Below are 25193 nucleotides of genomic sequence, written 5' to 3' on the forward strand. Positions count from 1 at the left end.
GCTGCACTCAGAATACCTGGCTCTTTGCAATCTCGAGATCTGGCTCCGGTGAGCGGTGCCCGGCGACTATTTGCCACGGCGTTCGCCCATGTTTCTCTCCTATCACTTTCCCAAGAAAGAAAACGTCCACCCTGTGATTTGCCTCTGCCAAACTGGCCCATGAAACACATGTTTGGCGCCTCGGTTCTTCTGAGAAACCACCCTCTCCAGTCGATGCCTATCACTTGCCTTCAGCACGACTTGAGAGTTGAAATGCGGGGCCCCGGTCGGCGGTCTGTGGAGGAAAGAAGTGAACCAGATGGCTGTCTGGACTTCGGTTGGTCGAAGCTGGTTCACTACGAATATTAATCCAATGTCCCTGCAGCTCTTCAAAGGGCCATCTGGGCTGCTCAGAGTCAACTTTTGAGAGAGGTTGCATACCTTCTCTGGGGATACCTCGACAGATAAAAAGCTTAGCTGCACATTCCCACTCATCGCGAGCAGTATCTCCCTTTTCTCATCCTGTTGTCATTATCAAGGGCGAAACCCAGACCATCAAGTCTTAATCAACGCCATGGCTACCAAAACGGAGGCTGATACGGTCGAGAATGCTTCGGTCGACGTGGTTGAAAACGTCGACCTGAAGCCACGCACTCGAGATGTTGACGATGCCTTGAGATTTGCTACCGAGAGCGAAACGATTACGTGGACGGAGGCAGAGGAGAAAAAGGTCGTGAGGAAGATCGACGCCGTTATACTGTTGTTGGTAAGATGGGGCACCTCTGGAGCACTCATTATCAATGCTCAACCTGGCTGACTCGCGACTTTCTCGCAGCTCTTCGTTGGCTCGATCGTCTCATATGCAGACACACAAGCCTATGGCTTCGCCGCTTTGTTTGGATTGGTTAAGGATCTCAAATTGTTTGTTTTGAAGTTGGTTGGAGGCCAGCCGGTGATCGAAACCTCAAAATACCAGCTTTCTGCAAGCATTGCTACACTGGGCGCAGTGGCTGTGAGAGTATCTCAGGCTGGAAATGCGCAAAAGCTTACGACATTGTACAGGGCCAATATCCGCTCCTCCTGATAGCACAGTATCTTCCAGTGGGCAAGTTCTTCGGAGCACTGATAACATACATCGGCATGACAGCGATCCTGGTCATCGTCTGTACAGATTTTGCGGGAATAACCGCGCTTCGGTCAGAGAATTATGAGGGAATACATCTGAGTTTGTCTGACGGATTGACAGGTTCTTTACCGGCTTCGCCGTGGCAACTCAGCCGCTGTCTATCATCATTACATCCATGTGGTATGGCTTTTCTGAACTACATTAGGATAGCTTGGCTAAGCACTTCAATGCAGGTGGAAGAACAAAGAGCAACCGCTCCGCGCGGGCATTTACATTTCAGGCACAGCAATCGGCTCCTTGGTGGGACAAGGTATCGACTTCGGCGCAGTAAAGATCGGTGGTACCTATGCCAGCAGCCCCTGGAAATGGATCTACGTGATCCTTGGCTCCGTGACGATGGGGTATGGCGTCCTTGCAACGCTCATCTTCCCGGCCACGCCGATGAAAGCATGGTTCCTTACGGCGAGGGAGAAAGAGATCGCAGTGCGCAGACTCGCCCAGAACAACACGGGTATTCAGACCCGCAAATTCAAATGGAAGCAGGTCAAGGAGGCTTTTATGGATCCTCAATTATACATCTATGGAATTTACAGCTTCACATTCGCCTTTGTCAACAACGCGATTGGAAGGTAAGCCATTAGACGCCCTCTGTATCTTTCTGTGATTGAGTTCCTCATCCGCTGACATTGTGTTGTTTTTTCCAGCTTCGGTGGCTTCCTGGTGTCGTCCTTCGGATACTCGAACTCGAGAGCCCTCGTTCTCTCCATGCCTGCGAGTGCGGTGGCCATTGTTTGCATGGTCTCATCAGGCGTGCTGGGGACAGTATTTCCGCGGAGACGGATTCTGATCGCTATGCTCTACCTCCTGCCCAGCATGGCGGGCAACATTCTTCTTTGGAAGAGCGACCGCTCCAACAAGGGAGCACTTCTAACCGGGCTGTATATTGTAAGTTGCCCTCCCTGAACATTGGACAGAGCCGTGGCACCTGACTATTCACCCAGTCAACCACCCTGTATGGGGCATTGGTGCAACAATTCGCGCTCCTCTCTTCCAACATCGCCGGCCACACGAAGAAGACCGTCACCAACGCGACGATCTTCGTGCTCGCCAATCTGGGCGGATTCTCTGGGCCGTGGGCTTACAAGGGCGATGAAGCTGCGCGTGGGTATCCGACGGGGCAGATCACGACGCTGAGTTTGCTCTGCGTGAGTCAGGGGGTGTTTGCTCTGCTTTGGTGAGTTTCCCGAACTTACTAGCGTTGTATTGCACTACAGTCCCAGGAGTCCTCGTACACCACAAAATCCCATTTGCTGACCCACCATCCCCTCCTGGGGAACACGATACAGGCTCTACTATCTCCGATGCAACAAGAAGAAAGCTCCGCTGAGGGAAGAGCACCCGGAGTTAATCACAGATCCGAGCATCGCATTCGCGGACATGACTGACCAGGTCAATCCGGTGTTTCAATATATGTGCTAAAGTGCTCCCTCCTTTCAACATTTCTCCACACATAAGGGATTAGAAACGAGATGGAAAAGAGAGGAGACTTTTTTGGCTGTCAATGAGGGCTAATATAGCAAAGGAAGGCAAAAGACAGAAACACATGAGTTGAGGATCCAGCAATGTCTGGAAGAGCAATTGAAAATTCCCGTTGGAAATGTTGACCGGACTCGCGTGCGGTTCTGCGTGTGGTATAAGGATATGCTCCCCATGAAGCATGTAGTCCACATATACACACATACTTCATACTTGTATGTCCGGTTCCTTGCCGATAAGGCGGTTGGCCAGACGCTTTCCGAGAACGAGAATTGATGGGGTGCTTTAATGAAACTCGTCTCGTCGTCTCCTAGACTCCATAGACAGATAAGATTTTTGGCGACTTCTCCTATAGCCAGCCCCTCCGGTGTACAAGCGGGAACAACCATTTCCCTGCCACTGTCCTCCCTCCCACGAAGACTACTACCCCGCTATCCACATTCATCTCGTGTCTCCATCCGCCTCACTCCATCCATCCACCACCTTAGAGTAGTCATATGGCTTATGGGAAAGAGATATGAATACTTGTGAAAGATGAACAAACACAAGCTGGTAAAGGAAGCGGTGGGTGGGATGCTCGGTATGTCCGGGTCCGGTTTCGGTGCCAGACCGGTCACCGTACTTACATACATGTAGTACAGAGGACAGCCTAGCCAAATAAGGTTAGTGAGTATGGGACCAGCACTCTCTGACGAATCATATTGCCACAAGCAGGGAAGATCCGGCTGCCAAGACCCGGACGAGGCTGAATATCCCTTCAGGCGCCGAGAGAGAGAGTTCGAACCTCACTTCCTCTATCACACGCTCCCGTGTTATGATCCCACCTCGGCATGGGATCCCCGCGTCAGCACCCGTTGGCTTGCGAAGGACGTAGATCTCTATTGAATAACGCTGCTAGTTCGCTACAGCGGTCCTAGATATATCTCCGCTCGGGTGGTCAGGAAAAAGAAAGAAGGAAAGAAACAAGACGCCATCCGCCCACCTGTTTTGTATACCCTTGCCCCCCACTAATGTACGTCTCTCCCCGACCTGCGAGTTATTGTCATCCTCATAAGGCCCTTCCTGCCACGTGAATGTACAGGAGACGGGGCCAGACCTGGAGCAGAATGCGGCCCTTTTTGCGACCCCCGTCTCGGGTCCGAAGCGTTGTGTGAGAGCGCCGTCGCGGTTGCAGTTTTGGGGAGGGGGATGATTCCGGAAGTGAGTTTTCCACCTCTGACTTGGATCAGAAGATAGCTGTGACATGTTGTTATGGTATGTCATAACAACAACCCACGATGTGATGAGTGCCTAGGTCTTTCATTGTGCTGGTCGTCGGCATTATTAAAGAAGGGACTCGAACCGCCTTTCTCACGTGTGGGAAAAAAGAAGAGCCTAGCCAGAGGAAAAGAACTGTCTAGGTTTCACGTTGCATGCCTTCACAGAGTCGGCAGCTCGGACCGGTTGAAGTATAATATTAAGTCTACCACCAACCCCTATACTCTCAGCTACCCGCTGTAGAGCGTACCTCTATTCATACCGTACCGTACCAAGGCCCCAAAATCACCAGTCGAAAAAATGGGGAAGAGCAGCATCCCCCTCGCTCGCCGCTCGCAGGCCGTTGACACCTTCGCCAGCGCCGAACACGGTACCATCACCCTTCCGAACCCGTACGACTGGCTTGAAGACAACAGCAGCCCCGAGACGGCGGCGTTCGTTGAGGCCCAGAATGCCGCCTTCGCAGAGTACATTGACGACAGTAGCGACGAGAGCCTGGGCAAAGCGAAGCAGCACCTGGCTTCGGGATTGATGGCCATGACCGGGTTGACCGCGGTGGTAAGCGTGCCGCAGGTTATCGGGGAGAGTTATGTTTTTAGAGTGCAGGGTCGAGGCAAGGAGTTTGCGGTGTCCTACCGAGTTCCCAAATCTAGTCTCAGCTGCAGTGATGGGGAGGCTCGGGATAGCAATGGCCATGTCTCAGGCCCGGAGACGGACGAGCCGGAAGTGTTCCTCGACGAGGGCGAGAAGAAAGCCGTGCTCACGGCCTCGTCGTCCAGCCGCAGCGGGAAGTACTGGGCGTTCACGACCAGCGACGCCGGCTCCGACTGGGGCGTCATCCGCGTCAAGGATGTCGCGAGCGGACAGATTCTGAGCGACGAAATCCGCGGGACCCGGCTCACAAGCAAACCCTCGTCGGTGATCCCGTGGCTGGGCGACCGGGGTTTCTTCTACCCATATCATCCGGACGGAGGACAGAGCAGCGGGGGGAAGGAAGGAGTCGTCGGTGCGGCTCAACTGCGCTTCCACGAGATCGGTCGTCCACAGGAGGAAGACGAGATCATCTATGACGATGCCGAACATCCAGGCTACAATTTCAGAGCGGTGGTCGCTCAGGACCACAGGACTGTCTTTCTGGAGATCTATGACCGGGGCAGAGGTTGCCAGGTACGGTCGGCGGTGATAGAGAGCGATGTACCGGACAAGGGCGCTGCAGAGAGAGGTAGGCTCGGACTGAGGTTCGACGGTGTGTTGACGACGCAGTCCAATGCAGAGTGGGAGTGAGTCTTTTCCGACCTCTCACTCTCTCTCTCTCTTTCGTTATCGGCACAAAAAATATCCTCGCAGGATGTATGCTCCCTCTCGCTGACTTGTTCTCTAGGTACGTCGGCACTCTTCCTGAGGACACGGATACTGGCCACAGACATCTGTTCTGGACCAACGCCGACAACGGTAAGGTGATGCTGTACCACCCACAAGCGGGAACCGTGGAGGAAGTCGTGGCGCCCAACAGCCAGCAGACCCTCCGACAGGCACGGATGCTCTCGGGCGGCAAGATCCTGGTCGTGCGCTCGATCGACGTGCGGGACCAGGTCCAGATCTTCTCGTCTTCGACCACCGGCCGCGGCCAACATCTGAAAACGCTGGACGACGTCCCCCTGTGGACCATCCTGGACGCGTCGTACGACCCCACGACCGGAACGATATTCCTCGTCGAGTCGTCCTTTTGCTATCCTCCTCGCGTCTGGTATGCTCGCGGGGCAGGAGATGGACTGGAGGACATGTCGTCCTTCCGGCCCGTCGAGCTGTTCCCGCAGAGCAGCAGCAGCAGCAGCAGCAACAAGGATTCCCTCACCTGGAGCGCGGCGGCACCGCCTTCGCAGCAGCTCTCGACTAAGCAGATCTTCTACCCCTCCCTCGACGGGACGAGAGTCCCCATGTTCCTCACGTCCGCCGACCCCGAGTCCATCCACCCGGACGACCCCGTCCTGCTGTACCTGTACGGCGGGTTCGGGATCTCAGTCATCCCGCACTTCCGGCCCGACTTCGTGGCCTTCCTGCAGTCGTTCCGGGGCGTGCTCGCGGTCGCCAACGTCCGCGGCGGCGGCGAGTACGGCCAGGCATGGTACCAGGCGGCGTGCAGGGAGCGGCGGCAGAACCTCTTCGACGACATCAAAGCCGGGGCGGCGCATCTCCGCGCCCAGTACGGCAGTCGCACGATCATCCTCATGGGCGAGAGCATGGGCGGGCTGAACTGCGCGACGGCCATGGTGCAGCAGCCCGACCTGTTCGACGCCGTGGTCCTCACCGCGGGGGTTCTGGACATCCTGCACCGCCAGAAGTTGGCGCGCAGCGACCGCGGGGCCCAGGACGTCGGCGACGTGCACAACCCGGTCGACTTCGACGTGGTGTACAAGTGGTCGCCGCTGGACAAGGTGCGGCCTGGGGTGCGGTATCCGCCCGTGCTGCTGACGGCCGGGGACAAAGACGACTTCGTGAGCTTCTCGCACAGCTGCAAGATGGCGGCGGCGCTGCAGTATGCTGAGAATGAATCGGCGGGTGAGGACGGAGGGGTGCCGACGACGGCGAAGGCGACGTTTCTGAGGATCGTCAAGGATCTGGGCCACAGCGCCAATATCTCTGCAAAGCAAAGGGCGGCAATCGGCCTGGAGAGGTGGCTCTGGGTGAAAAAGACGCTGGGGCTCGCGATGCATGGACGACGGTAAAGGACCTGGGGTTCCATATATAGGTGCTCCGTACAGTACATGATCCGGCACCGCCGTCCTCTCTTTACAAGGTCCAGGAGGTGTGTCTCTGGGCATGGATTGCGAGGAAGAAGTGGGCGAAGGCGATAAGCAGCCGTATACGAGGTACTCGGTATATAGAAACCGTCCTTGAGGTACGAGGTGTTTCGTTCCATCCATGTGCTACATACTGTTCGAGCTTTTGGTCCAGGTTTTGCATATAACTACACAATGCCCGAGTATATCCCAAAGCCGCCGTCTGTAGGAACCGGGGGCCCGAAGGGGTTGAGGGCCCTCGGTTTTTCTTTCCATTCACATTCACGTTGTAAATAGATAGTATGTAAACATCACATCACTTCTCAGCCTGGCGCCCGCAGACCACCACCTCCATCTTCACTTACCACCAGGTCCGGTACAAAACCAGTCCCCACTCAAACTGCAAAAATGTCACGCATATCATGTTTCTCTTTCCAAATTCTCTCACACAAAGACCCCCTACCCACGACTAGGGCGAAGATGGAACCGACGACCAAAACTCAGTCCAGGTCCTGTCTGGTACAAACTAGCACCGGGCTAGAAGGCATCAGGACCTCGATTCGAACCTCGCTCCGAGCACAAACCTCAAGTCGAATAAATAAATCATCTAGGGTCTGCCAGGTCGAACCAACAACCGAGTTGGGGGCAGCAGGCCCTCGATTCCGAACCACCCTTCCTCCTCCCGGGACTCAACTTATAAAAATTCGTAGTATAACCGGCCGAGAAAAACCAACCCGAAAGGGCGAGTTTCGCTTAGCACGAACCAGAGTTGAGCTGCTTCGTTGTTAAGTTTTTGCCATTTTTGAGGGTCGACGACTGTGGGATTCGAACTTGGGTTTAGCTAGTAACAACAATCATTTTACCGCCCTTCACTTCCCTCTAATACTCTTGGTCCTAGTCCTCCTCCCATTCGCCGCAATTTTGACGTTGGCTCTTGCGCTGATGGCCATCTTGTGAATCCGTGCTCGCTTCTCCCACGCAGAGCTCCGACCCTCAGCAACCCCCAACAGCTCCTTCGCGACACGCTCCGCCAATTTGTCTTCTCTTCTCCCTTCCGCGGCCGTCAATATCCATTGAATCGCTGTCCTTCTCCGCTGACGAAGGCGTAGGGGAACGGGAATGGGCATGGAGGCACCACCACCCAGGAGACCTCTTTGCTGGCGGATTTTGACAAGAGGGGCGACGGAATCGATGATGGCGGTCAGGTAGGCGACTGGTGTGAGAGGGAGAGACTGCAAGGGCAAAGGGCTGATGAGGTCTTTGTTGGTGGGAGGGGCAGACGACGTTCGCAAGGCATCGAGGATGAACTGCATATTCTGTGCGCGACGCTTCTTAGCATATGTTGATCTGCGGACCGTAACGACAGAGTCATCTCTTTACCTTCTGCGCCCGACCCAATTTGCCATCCCTCATCAGACTCCGTGTCACCTGCTCCACAACAGGATCGTATCTTCTCTTGAAGTTGACTGCTTTGCCCAGCGGCTTCAGATCCGGTAGGCCAAACTTGTGCCCGAAGCCCGCCTCCGGGTATTCCAGGCCCACGACTCGTGTATCCTGAAACTGAACCAAGCCATCTAATGACCCTCCGCCCAAGCTTGGAACGGCTTCCAACCCAGCGGCATTCCTCCTGGTCGCGGTCGAAAAGGAACGGGTGCCCGAGGGGGCCTTCTGGTTGCTGCTGGCCGAGTCCGGCTTGAGGGCTTGTTTCAAGACTTGCGGCGCTTTGTCTTGGGCGTCTTTATCGCGCTGGAAGATCTACACAGACATCACCACAACGACATGTCAGCCACCACATTTCGAGACTGCAACTGAACCTTATGGGGGCAACTCCAGCAGTCCATTAGAAGTTGGCACCCACCTCCTGCACTGGCGTCCCCTGTTCCACGTCCGGAGGCGTATTCCCCATCGACTTGTCAATTGCCACAGCTTCTTCTGTCACATGAGGTAACTGGTCCATCGTGGGACCTTTTGCCTGGGGGTGGAGTGGTGTCTTTTTGGGGGACTGGTCCTTGGACGCTGCATCATCGCTCGCTGCGCGCTGTTGCAGGAGACCGGGAGTAGGAGCAAGTCTTTTCTGGGGCACCGTAGGTTTCGTCCTGAACGGCACTGCGCGGGCTGTAAAGAGGGATAATCGAGGCGCCATGGTTCCTGCTGCTCGAATTGCGTATTGAATGATGGCAAAGTTTTGGAGAGTCAGTTCTCGCCCGTGGCTTTGAAGCGGAGACTGAAAGCTCAATGCTCAATGCCCAGCTTTGCCGTTCTGAGCAGGAATAATCGCCGCTTTACACAAGATAGATGTGCAGGTGTTCTTGAATGAGACTTGGACAAACAGGCACAACATGCCGGATTTTGATTGTCTTTATGGTTATCCGTGGTGTTGTCAAGGTAATCATATACATATGAGAGGCTGAAACCCTACACATTCCCCAAGCCGAACCGAGCAAATTTTGGTGCAAACTGGGGTATCAAGTGAACCTCCAAGTCCACAGGAGCATGATTTGTTTCCTTTTCATCCAAACGCCATATGATCAATCCCTGCTCTGTTCAGGTTGAACCTTTGTTGCTGGAAACCCCGAAAAGAACCGAAATGTGACGACTGTTCCTTGTCGTCCTGGTGCCGCCGCTTTGTGCCCCCCCAGAGCTGCGTCCTTTGGCGGCATCTCATAGAAAAGTTGTCCACAAATGAAAATACAATCGAGAAGAGAAACGGGGCAGGATTCTGTGATATATCCTCCTCCTCCTCCTCATATCCCGAACTTGGAGATCGATGATGTCGCGTCCTTTCACGCACCACCGCTCCCGCCGCCAAAGATCTTCCCCAAGTCCAAGCCGGAGCCCGCATCGTCCGGCAAGACGTAGAACGCCAATGCAATGATGAAATACATGCCCAGGCAGAGCAATCCTTCGAGGTAGTTCGACTTGCCGTCCTGAATCAGGAGCACCACGACCAGTGAAGCCAAAAAGAAGCTGACTGTCTCAAAGGTCTCAAAGTGCAGCGTCATGTTTTTATCCATGATCCAGCCCAACACCACCAGGAAAGGAGTGACGAAGAGGGCGATTTGCAGACTAGATCCAATGGCAACGCCAATGGCCAAGTCCATCTTGTTCTTCCACGCGACGATCACCGCTGTGACGTGCTCGGCGGCGTTTCCGACAATGGGAATTAAGATCAGACCGATAAAGGTCTTACTAATGTGCGCTTCTTCGACAATGGCGTCAATGCTGTCGACCAGATATTCGGCACAGATGGCGACAAGAAGCGTGATGACCACCAAGACAATGCCGGCAGCCCACGGACCGAGAAGCTGAGCTTCTTCGCCATCTGCCCCTTGCGCTTCGGCGTCGTCAAACAGGCTGGCATGTGATTTGAGCTGGAAGTACAGGTAAGCGACGTAGATGAGCAGAAGAATGATCGCCGTTCCGCGCGACAGAATCATGATGTTATCGTCCTGTGCCTTGTTGTTGGACATGACAGCGTACAAGGTGGCAGGAATGATCAATGACGAGGTGGCCACCGTCATGAGCGATGACATGGTCGATGCCACCGTGGAATTGAAGCTCTGTTCGGGGTATCTGATGCCGCCAGCGAAAAAGCAGCAGCCCAGGACGAGGAGGATGTTGGACAAGATACTGCCCAGCATGCTCGCTTGGACAATGCGGATCTCGTCCTTTTGGAGAGCGATGATGCTCACCTGTTTCCAGCATTAGCACTTGGTTCGAGTTTCGATGTGGCCGTAATGTGCTTACAATCAACTCCACGGCATTTCCAAACGTCGCATTCAAGAGCCCTCCAATTGTCTGGCCCAAGGGAACAGCGAGCTCTTCCGTCGCAAAAGCGAGAAGAGATGCCAGGGGGATGATGGCAATAAAATTGAAAACGAATTGGAGCGCAGGGGCCCACTTCAACACGCCCGCCAGGATGCCTATCGGCACAAACACCAAGAAGACATTGACGTAGTTGGTCTTAAGAATCTCCCAGGTCAAGTGTAGCACTAAGAAAGGGTATTTGATCCAGACATTTTCATGCTTGTGGTACGGTGTCCCTGAGTCGGTGGTGGTGATCCGCGACAGGAGCCCTGTTCGTTCGGTTGGGTCTGCGCGGCCGTTGATGCCGCCGTCTTCAGGCATGATATGGATATCGTCGCGGGAAGGGTGCGCGGTTTGAGAGAAATGTCTGCGGAGAGTGCTCGCAGCTAGAGATGACTCCCGCAACGACGCCATAGCAGGCGCCAGATCCTCAAGTTAGCCAATACTGTACTGGGTTGTCTGGTGCAGGAGAATGAATGCGACCAAAAGTAACAGGAGGAGATACCAGACATAAAGCTATGTGCTGTGGTGGGAAGGGAGATGGTGTAATATACTATAGCACATGCACGTACCCATTCGATATCTTGGAGGGCAGAAATATCTACCACCAAGACAGCGCCGAGTAGAGAAGAAAAACCCTGTTGAGCAGCGTACTGTAGCCGGGCAAACAAAGGGTGAAAAGAGCTTCCCCTACTGCCCGGGGCAGGATACGCAGGAAGCTCTAATGCTTCTGGGTCTCCCTCTGATGTACCCGCCCGATGGACTTGGCAAAGGGGAGGCGCTGCGGACGAGTGATTTTGCGTGCTGTCTGGTGTGGCGGGGAGGGGGAAGAAGCAGAAGGCAGAAGGGACAAGAAATGCCTCCGAGATGGAATTCGAATAGTTCCAGCGGGTGCGTGGTGAGAGAAGGAAGTGCGATACGTTTGTGAAGCGAAGGACAGGTGCGCTGCCCACCTGCAGTCCGGCCATCAACCCATCACATCACTCAGCATCAGGACACTAACTTGCACAGCCACACTTGGCCTTTCCTCTTGACTTTCCTGACTCCGCGATCGACCTCTCATCTCAGCCATTCAATCCTTCCAGCAGGGGCCCTAAGCTTTCGGAACAATCCCCATCATCCGTCTTAGAGGCCTTCCGGAAACAGCGACAAAGAACAGCACTCGAGAGTTACAAACGTGTCACAGGGAAGAAAGAAAACAGAGAAAAGATGCGGGGAATGAAAGAGAGAGGGAACAATCATGCAGGGGATATATCCCACAAGACTTTCCTGGCACAAGTCCTCCCTCCCACGACGCGAGACTCGACGTGACCAGCGGCAGGCTAGCCAAAGCCTACCGAACAAGGGCCGCCGCGGCTATAGAAACAACGGGGTTCGACCCTATCACAAGTCGGCGACTTCTACGGTGCCACTCGTTTAGCGAACGTATCTATTTCTCAGATCAGATTACCAGACATACAGTAATATCTCGTACTCCGTTCCCGGCACAAATTCGCTCAAGCTGCCTGGCCATAAGCCCCAGCCTCAAAGAAACCGGTCTGTCCTCGTCGCCGTCGCCATCGCCATGGCCAACTCAGCCGGAACCCATTTCTTTCGCATCACGAGCTACGGGGATCGTCGTCATAGACGTTACTTAGCCTCATCTTGGTCCCCTGGTGCCTGATCAGGCTCTATCGGTCTTTGGAGCTAGAGTCACCCGCTCCACAGGTCAATTCCCATGTAATTCTCCGTTTTGGAATTGTGAGACGTCTTCGACAGGGGCCCTGCATATACCGCATATGGCGTACGGAGTAAATAATATTCTTGGGGGACTTATATTCACAAAGGGGCATACTCCTGATGGCCCCCAGTTACCAAAACAAACTTCCTCATCGTACTATACAGATTCCGTCAACTCGGACCCCGAACTCCAGGTTTCCATCTTCCATATCAGCGACCTTGAAGGGGTCAACTTTGGAGCCCAAGTGATACTGCTGCATGGGCGCTTTTGGTTGAGGAATATAGCCGGGACGAGCCACGATCCTTGCCCTTCTAAGCAAGTCGTCCTTCATTTCATTCCACTGCTCAAGCTCCTCTTTTTGCTGGAGTACTTGGTACAATGTGGTGTCGGTTTGTGCTCGCCAGCAAGACGTCTTTCCCGCCGCATCTTGGCTGATGACAGTTGGACGCTTGAGTTTGACAGGCTTCGCGGTCTTCGCCAGGTCCATCAAACTCGCAAACACGTCTTTCAATCCGGTGCGCAACTGTTCGGTCTTGGCATCCCTGGTCGATGCTTGCTTGAGATGGTTGGGATCAAGCCATTCATGTTCAACAGCTCTTCGTACTGAATCGCCCACGGGTATCATAAGTTGTCGATTCTCGGATTTCAGAAAGCGTACCGCTGACTGTAGACTGATGATCTCCAGCCTGAGCTGATCGACCTCCGCCTTGAGGCGTAGCGACGCTGACTCGTCCGCAGGCCCAAGCGGGAGACCCTGCCCGTCTGCCATTCGCTTATGCTTGATTGCCTCAAGTTCCATCTTTTGACTCTCATGAGACTCGAGGAGCGCCTGATACTCTGTCTGGAGGCGTTGTAGGTTTTCAACGGCCAAAGTATTCTCCGTACGAAGCTTGGTGATTTCTTCTTTCATTTCTTTCACGCCATCATCCTTAGCCTTGGTCTCCTTGGCCCTGGATTCTAGTAATTCGACCTTGACTTGCTGTTCCTCGAGCTCCTTGTCCTTTTCGCTGATCTTGATGATCTGCTCTTGGATTTTCAGCCTCAAACGAGTCATCTCCTCCTGCAAGTCTTGTGACAGAGCCTTTTGTGCCTTGACTTCACGGGCACGAGCCGTCCAGGGTGCCGGGAATTTCTCGAACTCAATGGCGCAAGATATATCTGCTGACTTGGCGTTGAGGTCGTCGATCTTTCCTTGCAGGACTTGCAATTGCTCGAATAAAATCTCGAAGACATCATCTGAAGCAGCTCCTTGTGCCTCATTCTGTTGTTGCTCGACAGATGCCGCCGCAGTCATAAGAGCGATGACCCGCGAATACGAAAGCGCTTCATCCGTCTCCATCTTGTTAAGCTCCTCGAACACCGACTCTCCAACTTTTTGCGTTAGATGAGCCAAAGCTTCAGCGCACAACTCAGCTTCGGTGAATTTACTCCACATGGACTCGCCCAGGCACATTGACCGCGTCCAGAGATCGCTCAACGCATGCATTACCTTGCCAGAAACATATTTGATCGTTCTAGCCTTGATACCGAGCTGGTCCATTTTCTTTTCAAATAGTGCAGAGTCTTCGTCGTCGTCATTTGGCGGCCCTAACTTGGCTTGCACAGCTTTGCTCAAGATCTGAGTTTCACTGGCAATGTTTTCTGTATAATTCTCAACCATCGCGATGGATGAGTTCATCTCCATTGCTTTGGCTTCGTGAGTGTCCGGAAGAAACTTCTCAGACATGTCAACCAGAATGTCGGCCATACGTTGGAGGTATTGGGCACCATCATGACCGAGTTCATCCCGGCGCAAGGCCTCCACCCAGCTCGTCATTGCCTGCTCCACCGGCTCCAGCTCGAACGGAGCGCCAGCGTATCTCATGAAGTCGTCTGTGGAACATGTTGACAGATGTTGCACGAATCTTTCGCAGAGATTGGCAATGAAATTCATCCTTTCCATGACAGCAAATACTGCCATAGGACTTTCATGGAGCTCGGCCCTGTCGCGCATTCGCTCCGCCAGTATGACTTTGCACAGCTGCGCCTTTGACCGGATTCTTTTGAAACATAAAAGAGCCTGGATGGGTTTCTTGTCGACGTCGAACGTGTCTGGAATAAAGTGCTGCACGATTTCCAAATGTAGGCTAGCTTGCTCTGCGCGCATCCTCCCAAGCTCGAGATCAATGGCCTTCAGTTGAGTTTTGGCCGCCGAGTTCTGCAGCTTGAGATTGAGATCCATCATAGCTCTGGACTTGCTACTCATCTCGTTCGCCTCGAGTTCGCTGATCTCGCGTGACCGCCGGAGCTCGTCAATATCACCCTGCAGACCCTGCACAACATCTCGGAATTTGGTTAGTGTATACTCCAGGTCCTCGATTGTCTTTTCCTGCTCGGCAGCTTGTCGATATCTGTCGTGTAGCATGGCTTCGCTTTCGTCCAACTGATAGTGTAGCCGCTTCTCCTCTTCGACATGAAATGCCTCGAGCTCGTCTGCCACTTGGATGTGTTCTTCGAGATCCTGAACCTGCCTCTTCAGCTGCTCGATCACGGTTCGATTCTGGTCACGCTCTTGGCCCAGGGTGTCCAACATCTCGTCATTCGCCTCCGCAGCCTCTAGCTGTTCTCTGAGATGTTGGTTCGTCTCTTCCGCCCTGCTGAGCTTCGCTGCAACTTCTTCATATTTTGAGGATGTCAGCTCAAGCTCGTCAATGGTCTCATGGAGCTCCTTGATCTCGTTCTTCAAGTCACCCTCATTTTGCTGCGTCACGTCTCTTAACATGACTAGTGCCTGACGTAGCCTCTCCGTCTCACGTTCCATCTGAAGCCAGCCTGCGCTGGCCTTCTCCTCAGGACTCATGATTGACGCTAATTCCCGGTTCTCTTCTCTCAGAATTTCAGCCTCGAGCTCCAGCTCTTCGTGCTTGAGCTTCAGGGCCTCCAGTTCACTCTCAAACATGTCAGCACGCTCTTCAGCCATCTCTTTGTCAAGTGTCGCAAGCTCTAGTTCCGAGTCGTGTTCGGCACTACGGTCTGGCACCTGGGCAGCACGAGACTCTGCGTCGTCATACTTGGCTTTGAGTTCTTGAATTTCTTGTTGGTTGTTTTTGAGCTTTTTCTGCAAAGTTTGAATAATTCCTTCGTAGCGTGTCGCTTGGTTTTGAAGTTCCTGCACGCTGTGTATCTGAGCTTGGTCCTCTTGTCTCTGCTTTTGCAGAGTCCGAACTTTCGTTTCCAATGCCTTGATGACCTGTGCCTGTCGTGATCTGTCTTCGGCGGGAGAACTAAACCCGTTCCGTTGACCGGCCAGCGGCTGCGAACGGGAGGTGGCAGCCGATGAAACTCTTGCTTCGATATCTGATGGCTCCTGAGCCCCTGCTTCTTCTGCCACTGGCGAAGCAGTCGGAGTTGGTCGCTCTTCCATGATCGGAGGTGCTTGTTTCGCATCGACGCTATTGGATATAGGCTCGCTCTTCTCGGTTCGAGAGAGCGCTTTGGGTGTCATAGATAACCTGGAAGTGGCCATAGAAGGGCGTGGCTGCATTGAGGAAGGCCTAGGTGCCGGGGGTTTGACCGGACCACCTATGGATTGTCTACTCGTCGAGGCGCTCGGCCTGTGTATTGAAGCCGGGGGGGCCATTGCAGATTTCCCAGCCAAACTGAGCCTTGATTTTGTACTCGAATCAGACGTTCGCGCGGTAGTCGCCGGAGTACCTGTTCGTGGAGTAGAGGTGGATGAACTGACGGAAGACGGGGCAGGCTTCGTAGGAGACTTGATCGGAGACTGGCGACGATAAGTTAGCCAGAAACACGTGCATGCTAGGGGATGTCTTACAGATGCCTTCATGGACCTTGAGCCTGTAGTTGTGCCGGAACCAGCGCTCATCAAACTCTGCCTCTTCCTTGCAACGTCCGGAGCAACTATGCTCGAGGGTCTCGACTTCGCCGTCGATCCATTGGATGTGGATGTTCCATTGGGCTTTACACCGGGAGTGGTTTGACTGAGGATTCTGACAGCCGATTCTTTGCGGACGAAGATGCCATGGCCGGGAGCGCAGTTGAAGTATCGCTCCCCTTTAACGGAACCATCATTCTTGCCTGAGTCATCGGCCAGTTCGAGGCCCAGCCACTCTCCCGAGGCAACGTGAATATGCCCTATGTAGCGGACAGTGCCTTGCTTGCCGTCCTGTGTCTCGATTCGGAGTCCAACCTTGACGCTGAGATCTGCCATTTTTGGCATCTAGTTGCTTGCCCGAGAGTTGCATGACAGGGAGTCGATGTCGACGAGAGACATGGGAAGGATGCTGCCCACCAGGTTGAGCCAGTGTATGGGGTTGCAGGATGTAAGGACAACATCAATGTTTGCCTGCAGTACAGACTGGGAAACGTGAGCAAAAGTGGTTTGACGCGACTTGGAAGCCCACAAGGGTCGCGCCGCACGGAGACAGTTGAGGAGCCGTTGTGACTGCAACCACGTGACCGTCTTCCAGAAATAGTCCCCTGGTCCCCCTTCTTAACAAATCACTACGAGGTACTCGGTACTCGTGCTAATGTCAGGGGTTGGCTCGCCATCCAGTCTTGCTCGTCCACATGGCTACACGTACACGATCCAAGGATCACGGGCGTCGGAATCTTGTGGAAGATGCATTTTACTCTAGATAGCTTTCTGGGGTATATCTCTTTTTTGAACTTCAACAATCCATGCAGCTGCAGCAATTTGACGGTCTGCATGGCTTCAATCGGGACCACTTGCAACCACCACCATGTATGTAAATCGTGTAGGGTATCTTGGAAACACAAGAAACCTAACAAGCATCTGTCAGACACGGAGAAGAAGTACAAGTAAGTCGTCTTTTTGCAAGTCCAGCTTCATGAAAACAACAAAATTGCAACTCGTTGCTTGGGTTCCATAACAAGCGGTAATCCAAAACTGTCAGCGCCCTCCTCCTTCTCTTCTTGACTTTTTCGTTGTAGCATCAAAGGGTATCTCGCTAGACATAATGGCAGATAATCATAACTGCATATCGATGTCGGGGTATCATTGGTCATTCACTTTTTCTGATCAACTCAGACTTCTCCAAAGCCTAGCGTAAAGGAAGATTCAAATTGCTGGAAGGTCCATTCGAACTGCCCAGGATCTGGTTGTGATGATGTGGCCCGATTGGAGCCGGGTATGAAGAAAACGAATGTGATGTTGGTGGCCTGCCCGAGTCGAAGCTTGCACGAGGCTCGTGCTTGGGAGTTCGATCTCCGGAGATGCTGCCACCCGTGCCAAAGGGGAATTTGTCTTCTCGGAAACGTGATGGCCAGCCACCACTTATGGAAGAATTGGAAATTTCTTCTTCGGGGAGGTTGACGCCGCTGTCGTTCCAAAAGTTTCTGTATCCGCTCTCCCGACTCTCCATGGAGATCAAAGATGCCTTGCTCGCGTTAGAAGACGCATGCTTGAAGAATGTCCCCGGAGAATTGTTCTGATTTTTGCGGCTCATAAAAGATGAAAACGACGAGATGCTGCCTGGCTTGCGGAGACGGTCAAACAAAGAGGCCCGCTCAGACACCGATGTATTCTCTCCATCTGCGAAGCTCGATCGGGTCGGAGAATCTGTCGAGTGCAGGGATGGCGCATTTTGTAACAGCTTGGATTCAAAGAAGGGCAGTGAATCCTCGAAGGAGTCGGATTTCGGGCGTGGAATGGCCCCCTTCACCGTGGTGGCGTCCAGCCCATGTGGCACAAGTTGTGATATGAGGTAGTCAATAGCGTCCTTGAGGCCACCCGCATTGTTTCGCGTGTAGGTGAGAACCAGTCGTCCTTCGGAGGGTCCGACAATGCGCTCCACAGACGCAGTCGCTGATTTCGGTAGGGTACTAAACTCCGGGTTCGCGTGCACGTCTACTTCGTACTGGTTCCTGAACTTCTGGCGGAGGTCATTGAAAAATTCCGGACTGCTGAAGAAGGCCTCAAGCTCGTCTGACTTCTGGAACGCAATCTCGTGGCTTTCTGGAACCATTCCCAGGAACGCGTCGACCGCCTGAGGAACTTGATATTCTGGGCCGGAAATGGTGACCACGTCACTGGCTTGTTCGGTGTTTGGGAAGTCAATCTTGCAATTCCATTTCTTCTCCAGCTCCTCAATTTCAGGCAGCCGGGCAATCAGTTCGCGATGGTAGAGTCTATTGATCACCACGGTCTCGGAGACGAACTCGGCGTCCTAAATTCAATCATCTGATAAGGACATGGATGCATCGCTCAGGGGATCATCTTCGCTTACTGCTTTCTCCACCATGTCCATAATCTCCTGCTTCACCAAGTCCAAACTCTGCGCATTGCGTGCTGGTGTGCGGCAGATGACATTGTCAACTTTGATGTCATCATCATCCTTACCCACTCCTCCGCGGTCCATTGCGTTGGAGAATTTCACGAAAACAGAATACTTCTTCATAATGCGTTGGATGTGTTGACCACCAATTCCAATGATGCGCTTGTGGTATTGGTCAGGAACATGGAATGAAATTGATGCCGGCATCTCTTGCTCCACAAGATCCAAACCATTCTTAGTCGCCTCGTACTGACTGCCAACGACGTCAATGTAGAAGTTGTACTCGTTGAAACCATCGAAGATGATTTGGACATTGCCTGCGGTGACGGTTAACTTGCGTCAAGCCTAGTTATGAAGAAGGGTTCGTACTCTGCCCCATGATCTTGTTAATCTTGCCGTTCTTCTTGCCACTCACGAACTCTTTGTGCTCGTTTGCCAACTCGATCTTCACGCGCATTTGATACGGAGTTCGCTTCACGAAAGGAATCTGGTTAATGACCATCATTGCAGCTTTGACCGCGTCGTCAGAGCCGTTGATGGTGAATGTGAATTTCTCGAAACTGATATCTGCGCCAGAATTTGTGCAAATGTCGCTCAGCATGATCCGAATGTCTTCGGGGGACGGGGCACGTAGTGAGGGGCCTTGCGAGGGATCTGGCATCATGATCCACCATGAAGCGCTGAAGAACTGGCCAGCCTGTCCAGCGATCGTCAGTTACTCGTGCCAGACAATTGGGAAGCCGGGTGAAATACAAGTGCCATGATCTCCTTGACCGTTCTCTCGACATGGAGAACTTCGGTCCCTTGCACCCGAACAAGCCCTCGCTGGCTCCCAAGCTGTGGAAAAAGGATGTGAGAACCGTTCGTCTCCATGATTTTCCGCACCTTATCCAGCCGGTCGAGGAGGATGTTGTCGATCTTGCTTGCAGACACCACGGCATCTTTGGAGTAGAGTTTGATTCCCATGACCAGCTCTTTCAGCTTCTGCTTTGCCTGATTGATACGTTCTTGTGTCTCTCCTGTGATGAAGACCTCATCCGCAGCTCGGCGCGTTGCGTGAGGGGGCACGTAACCGAAAACTCCGGGAAACGGTGGAGGGAAGTAGATTGCAGTCTTCGTGGCCGATTCGATCATCTTGATGTTCTTGCCGGTACGGCCTGACACCAGAGTGTGCATCGATACCTCGAGTTTGATCACATCAATTTTGTGCTTGAGCTGTCCATGTGTCAGTCAGAATCCAACGCATGACCCGTATGGGGGATTTACGATCTGGTCAATCATCATCAGTGCCCGGGTCTTCGCATGTTCCACACTTTCCATATCGCCAAAAATGTGGACTCGATATCGCTGATCCAGCCCGCTGTCAACACCGTTGCCGTAAGAGGCGCTGGCCGCAGACGACTCGCCATTACGAGGCTTGAGAAGGAAAATATCGGTTCCGGTATATTTGGCACAAAGGTCAATGTGGCTCAGAACACTGGAGCGAATTCCAGTCTCTGCACCGTCCAAGATCAAGGCCGGGTCGATGTCGACAATTGCAGAGCGCTTGTGCCCGTCAGTGGCCACCCTCTGGAAGGAAGGATGAAAGGGGGGTCGGATGCTTCATACCATCATAATAGGGGTCTCGTTCAGTATTTTCGATCTCATTTTGTAGACCAAGTCCCCGTCGCCTGATATGCAGACGTTTGTTACCAGGCCTTGAGATTTTCGATGTAAGGCAGGACCAGCCTTCGGCTCGGACGACGTGACTGTCGCTTGGATGTGGCCTCCACTCTGATCACTGATGTATGCACACAAAGAGCGTAGCCTCTCCTCATTTTGCACATGCACAGGCAATTTGTGAATAGGCGTGCCTTCGGGAGTACCCGCTGGGAACGTCCATCGTTGGAAAGCACCAGGGCTCGAGTGGAGGATCTCGTCGGGGTTCGGGCCAGCAAGGCTCGAGGAGAAGGGGACGTTGAAAGAAAGGTTGACCGAGGTGGCTTCGGACGCCGGTTGGGACACGATTCCTGGAGAGCCTTGTGGACGTCTCAGTGGTTGCGGCGTCGACATGTCCTGGTGGAATCGGGACATGCCAAACGCTGCAGGAGTCATCCGTTCCCAGCCATGACGGGCCTGGCCAGTGAAGTTGCTGATCTTGTGCATCTTCAGCTCGGGATGACTCCCCAGGTCATCGACGTTCGGAAGGGAGTGGGAAGGGACAGAGGAGCTATGGTTGTTGCATCGAGAAGGATCTGGAGCACAGAGTGAGGTCTGGAGAGGGAGATGTGGAAGTTCGGCGAGATAGGGTCACGAAAGGGAGATGTTTGGTGGTCGACGTTTCACCGGAGTTCGAAGGTGAAGTCGAAATGATGGAGAGTAGTTGCGGTTGAAAGTCGTAACTTGGAGTGGACTGTGCGTGGCAGCCAGGTTTAGTTGGACCACTGGCACACACACTGCCACTGGCGGGAGTCTAGCGGTTCGCCGCACAACTCACGCATCCATGCACACGGAGGGGTCCCCAAGCAGGGCCAGGTGGAACAGTTTACCCCTTCTGAAAGGCCAGGAACTTAGGGCCCGGCCCATGAGATGCCCCCGTAAGCTCACATAACTATGCCACAAGTAACCAGATAGGGTGAGCTTGACCGGCCCAACTGCGGTTGCCAGAGGCCGTAGGTGCCTAGGCTGTGCATAAGGAAGATGACGAATGGGGAGCGAAGGCGCTGCAGAACGCATGGTGCATCGCTCCGCCCCCACGTCCACCCACCCTCGTAAGAAAATCAAGGCCCGATAAACCTTACCCAGGAGAAGCAGCCACGGCATACGAAGTACCCGTTACCGAAGCTCTTTCTTCCACATGACCGATCTCACGATGGACACCGGGCTCCCATAAGAAAATATGTATATATCGCGTGAAATGCCAGTTGTGCTTGTACCTCATACATATATATATCCTGGAAACACTGACCTGGACAAAGCTGCCTTCTCCTCTCTACGAGTACGGCTAGTAAAACAGGGGGGTATCTCCAAATAATGCACGTCCGGTTGTAACGCCCAGAACTCCGTCATTTTTGTTGATAGGCGCCGTCTATCGGGCGCTACTCCTTTTGCCCCGCAGCTGTCCCATCGAATTCCTTGAGCTTGCGTGACAGCAAGCCATGTCCGGCCTCGACTGGAATGGAAGTGAAGCCTTGTGCCACGCAAGAACCATTGGAAGCAGGCCATGGTACTGGCGAACTTCGCGACGATGTTGAAGGCCGAAAGCCGGGAGTGGGAGAAACAGTTCGCTCAAGTCCAGATAACTCGTCCTTCACCGGCGACGCTTGCCCCGCCGCAGTCGAGTCACGATCGAACGTCGAGGTTGCCGCCAGGTTGAATGAAGTAGGGGATGAACTTCCCGGTTGCATGAAAAGGGTGTCCGTGCTGCTTGAACGAACATCATCGTGCAGCTTATCAAAATCAGGGGTCGCAGGTGGCTGCAATTGAGCAGACAGCTTCTCATCTGTCAGGCTCAAGCTTCGCGAATGCGGCCCCACTGCAGGTTTGTAGGCAGTGAATTTCGGCTCCGGCAGTTGCACTTCATTCCGGAGCTTCTCCTTGTCATCTGGGACGCGGTTGGCAAAGACCACGCGAATATTGTCGTAGAGATAGAATCGACCCTTTCCGGTACAGCAGAATTTGAGGTGGATGAGATAGCGAAGGATATCCTTTGTACTCAGAGGATCTCGGGCCGCTAGGGCAGCTTGTTTCTCCAGGATTCCGGCTTCGAGGATCGGACCAGAGGAGTAACTGCGCTGTCGAACAAATGTCTTTGTGCCAGGAAGCATGCCTTCCAGATCATAAGGGACCAAAAATAGTTTAACGGCGGTCTTGTTGGGATTCTTGATAATGAGCTGCAGTTGCCCTTTCTGCGGTACCCGGTATGCTCCACCGGAAGGTACTTTGGAGGGCACTGAAGTATTTTCCTTCCTTTCTCGTGCTTCTTTGGCCAAAGCCCTGCCAATAGCCGTATTCTCGGGCTTTGTGATTTCATCCGCAAATGTATCAGGATCAAGGTTGGCTTGAGACCGTCGTGTGCGGCGGCGTGGGTCTTCTGGCGTTTTCAAATTATGTTCTAGGTCGATGTTGCCAACGTAAGGGCTTGGGTTATCGTCTGAGATTGATCTGGACGTACTTGCCGATGGATAATTATAGAAGACCGCCCCAAACGGTATGGTTACATGTGCCGGGCATTTCAGGCTGGCTGGGCAGTTACCTTTTCCCATGACTCCAATTTGCGCCACAAAGTCGAGAGGCTTCGACGGCGGAGTAGACATTCTGCCTCGAAGAATCGACTCCTCGAAAGAGCCGACCATCGATGCCCGATGCCGTGGAGAGCCGTCAGCTGCCAACGAAGGTCGACGTTGTCTCAGCCAAGGAGGGACCTGAGGGACTATAGCTGCTTGATACGTGAAAGAGCTCAACGAACGACGTGGCCGGTGTCCGAGGGGGAAGCCTGAGCCATCGCGATACGGCGATTGCACGTATGGTAACGGGCGGCTGAAGTTCGGCGTAGAAGCATCTGGAGGCGAGATGTGTAGAGATTCAAAGGCGTTGGGAGGCATTGTTCTCCTCCTTGCTGATTTTCCTATTTCGGCTTTCTGGGGATCTTTCGGCGAGAAATCCAGTGTAGGGTTGTTTGTCGAGTGAACGAGGGGACTCGTGGGGATTCTCATGACGAAACTTGATGACAAGCTGCTTCCCATCGAAGGGGCACGCGACCTTCTGAGTATATCCGAGGGAGAACTCTGCTGCGACTTGAGACTCAGAATCGGAGAGGTTCCTCCCTGCCAGAATGGAGTGGACTCATCATACTCGGGTCGAAAATCCGGCCTCCGTGGCGTGGAAAGAGGTGTATGCTCCTGTGGAGTTCGCATTGCTCTCTCCCAAAAGTCCGCAAGATATTCGCCCGTATGTAAGGGGGACATGGAGCGGCGTAAAGCATCCGCTGCAGATAGTGGAAAGGGTCTTGTTTCCCCCTCCTCCGTGCCCACTCGAGCCCTTGTGCTCTGCTCCGGTGGCACATCAAACCTTGGTGAGACTACGGGAGACTGTGAAGGGACGTTCTGATCAGCAGTAACTTCGGCACATATAGCCTCCAACCCAGGTTTAGGAACCCATGTTGTCCGCTGTCCCCGTTTGATGCACTGAATCAGCTCCTCTCTGTCACTTGTCCGGATAGGTATCTCATTCTTTCCCCCGTGCTCCTCTCGTTTGAAGGCACCATATTCCTCCGAGCTCGGGGCCTGCTCGAACGGAAACTGTTCCTCATCGTTATCCTCGTACCGTGGTGTGCTGTACCGAGCCATATTTGTATCTGTACACACTTTTCTTTTTTTGGCAGGCGGTTCTGGAAATGCCTCACGCTCCCAAACAAAGGGCATGCTCCCCTCCCGCAGAGCACAAACGCTTGACGACACAGACTCGAAGTGATAGGCCGCCAAGAAGAGCCTCAACTGGAAAGAATGGAGAGGTGGAGAACATCACGACCGGACCGTAGAGGCCAGGGGAAACAACGATACTTGAGGTTATTGTTGCATGGCCGATCGGTTGAGGAGATTGTTGGCGGTGGACGTGGCGACGTAGACGCAGGACTGGAGACTCCTGGGATGCAGTCTTGATACAGGCGGGTGACAGGGATTGAAACGCTACAACTCAAGGTCAACTCGTGAACAGAAACAGCAACAGAGTAGAGCTAGGAACAAGTACGAGGGTCGGGAAAGAGTGGTTTGAAGTGCCTTTGCCTGGTGCCAGGTTGGGAGGTACAAGACTCGACCGCAGGCCGGAGATGGTGGAGTGATTGAGTCATCCGGGCACACCCACGACATGATCACGTTGGGCGCCAAGGGAGGAGAGGCCCGCCTTTGTGCCAGCGGCTGCAGTATTAGTTGATCGTCCACCCCACCCTGGTGACCCCGTTGTTATCATTGTCCACTGACTCGGAGTTACTCTCTGTGCCTCAGGCGCCAACTCCGTGTTCGAAGTGCACAATTGAATGCTACATTTACGAAGGACACGTTTACGGTACCATATTTTGCTGCGTGGCACAACACAGACAGTGTGATCCTTAAAGGGGTGCGTGCCCAACCCATGTGTCATGTGCCATTGGCACTGATGGATCCGAAAGGACGTGGTGGGTACCTCGTGTATTGTAGCTATTGTAGCTACCTCTGAGCACGCTGCATCCTAGCCGTAGGAGGGGTATCAATGGTGCGCCAGTCTCACTTGCCGACGGAACATCGCACGTCGGAATGTTAGCCAAAGCTACGATGTATGGCCTGGGGTGCTTCGGTGAATTGTATCGATCGAGGCTCAGAGGACCAGCAAAGCCACCCACCCACCGCCCCCCCAAAATGATTTGCGGCAGCCTTTCCACAGTCTGAAGGTGGCAGACCATGATTCTTCGTTCCGCTTCGAAAATTCAGAATTTTGGCGCACCTGAGGCAATACTACCTCTAAAAGATAATTTGATCCAGCTCAGAAGAGGTAGAGAGCATATGTTGGATGAGGAAAGGGCGTGTGATGTCCGTAAGAGTCGCCAATTCTCCAAAGGTGAATAGAGATAAGGGGATATCGTAAAGAGGCATATCCTGATTCTCTTTGCTGTAGTGGATGTTGGTGTATGGGGATAGAAGCTGCATAGGCCTACTAATAAGGAGCGGAATTTGATGTGA

General features: G+C 53.4%; 7 protein-coding genes across 7 annotated transcripts; 2 read left to right on the forward strand and 5 right to left on the reverse strand.

Moving 5' to 3' along the window:
- Positions 1-553: 553 nt before the first annotated feature.
- Positions 554-2584, forward strand: AYL99_07305 (hypothetical protein; the record flags this gene model as incomplete). The annotated part of the gene is made up of 8 exons (XM_018838814.1): positions 554-745; positions 815-991; positions 1042-1175; positions 1226-1285; positions 1339-1734; positions 1810-2050; positions 2107-2339; positions 2452-2584. The coding sequence occupies 8 exons, from the start codon at positions 554-556 to the stop codon at positions 2582-2584; spliced, it is 1566 nt and encodes a 521-aa protein (XP_018691582.1).
- Positions 2585-4198: 1614 nt separating this feature from the next.
- On the forward strand, positions 4199-6624 carry AYL99_07306 (hypothetical protein; the record flags this gene model as incomplete). Its single annotated transcript, XM_018838815.1, has 2 exons — positions 4199-5178; positions 5280-6624. The coding sequence occupies 2 exons, from the start codon at positions 4199-4201 to the stop codon at positions 6622-6624; spliced, it is 2325 nt and encodes a 774-aa protein (XP_018691583.1).
- A 923-nt stretch (positions 6625-7547) lies between these two features.
- Positions 7548-8821, reverse strand: AYL99_07307 (hypothetical protein; the record flags this gene model as incomplete). Its single annotated transcript, XM_018838816.1, has 3 exons — positions 7548-7994; positions 8059-8433; positions 8537-8821. 3 exons carry the CDS (start codon positions 8819-8821, stop codon positions 7548-7550), a joined length of 1107 nt encoding a protein of 368 aa, XP_018691584.1.
- Positions 8822-9461: 640 nt separating this feature from the next.
- AYL99_07308 (calcium/proton exchanger) lies at positions 9462-10899 on the reverse strand (the record flags this gene model as incomplete). Its single annotated transcript, XM_018838817.1, has 2 exons — positions 9462-10370; positions 10426-10899. 2 exons carry the CDS (start codon positions 10897-10899, stop codon positions 9462-9464), a joined length of 1383 nt encoding a protein of 460 aa, XP_018691585.1.
- A 1454-nt stretch (positions 10900-12353) lies between these two features.
- Positions 12354-16415, reverse strand: AYL99_07309 (hypothetical protein; the record flags this gene model as incomplete). Its single annotated transcript, XM_018838818.1, has 2 exons — positions 12354-15968; positions 16020-16415. The coding sequence occupies 2 exons, from the start codon at positions 16413-16415 to the stop codon at positions 12354-12356; spliced, it is 4011 nt and encodes a 1336-aa protein (XP_018691586.1).
- Positions 16416-17268: 853 nt separating this feature from the next.
- AYL99_07310 (hypothetical protein) lies at positions 17269-20646 on the reverse strand (the record flags this gene model as incomplete). The annotated part of the gene is made up of 6 exons (XM_018838819.1): positions 17269-18393; positions 18454-18818; positions 18871-19198; positions 19255-19716; positions 19768-20046; positions 20110-20646. 6 exons carry the CDS (start codon positions 20644-20646, stop codon positions 17269-17271), a joined length of 3096 nt encoding a protein of 1031 aa, XP_018691587.1.
- A 932-nt stretch (positions 20647-21578) lies between these two features.
- Positions 21579-23828, reverse strand: AYL99_07311 (hypothetical protein; the record flags this gene model as incomplete). Its single annotated transcript, XM_018838820.1, has 1 exon — positions 21579-23828. One exon carries the CDS (start codon positions 23826-23828, stop codon positions 21579-21581), a length of 2250 nt encoding a protein of 749 aa, XP_018691588.1.
- Between the last annotated feature and the right edge of the window lie 1365 nt (positions 23829-25193).

The sequence above is a fragment of the Fonsecaea erecta genome (assembly GCF_001651985.1).
Source record: "Fonsecaea erecta strain CBS 125763 chromosome Unknown Scaff6, whole genome shotgun sequence".
Lineage (NCBI taxonomy): Eukaryota > Fungi > Ascomycota > Eurotiomycetes > Chaetothyriales > Herpotrichiellaceae > Fonsecaea > Fonsecaea erecta.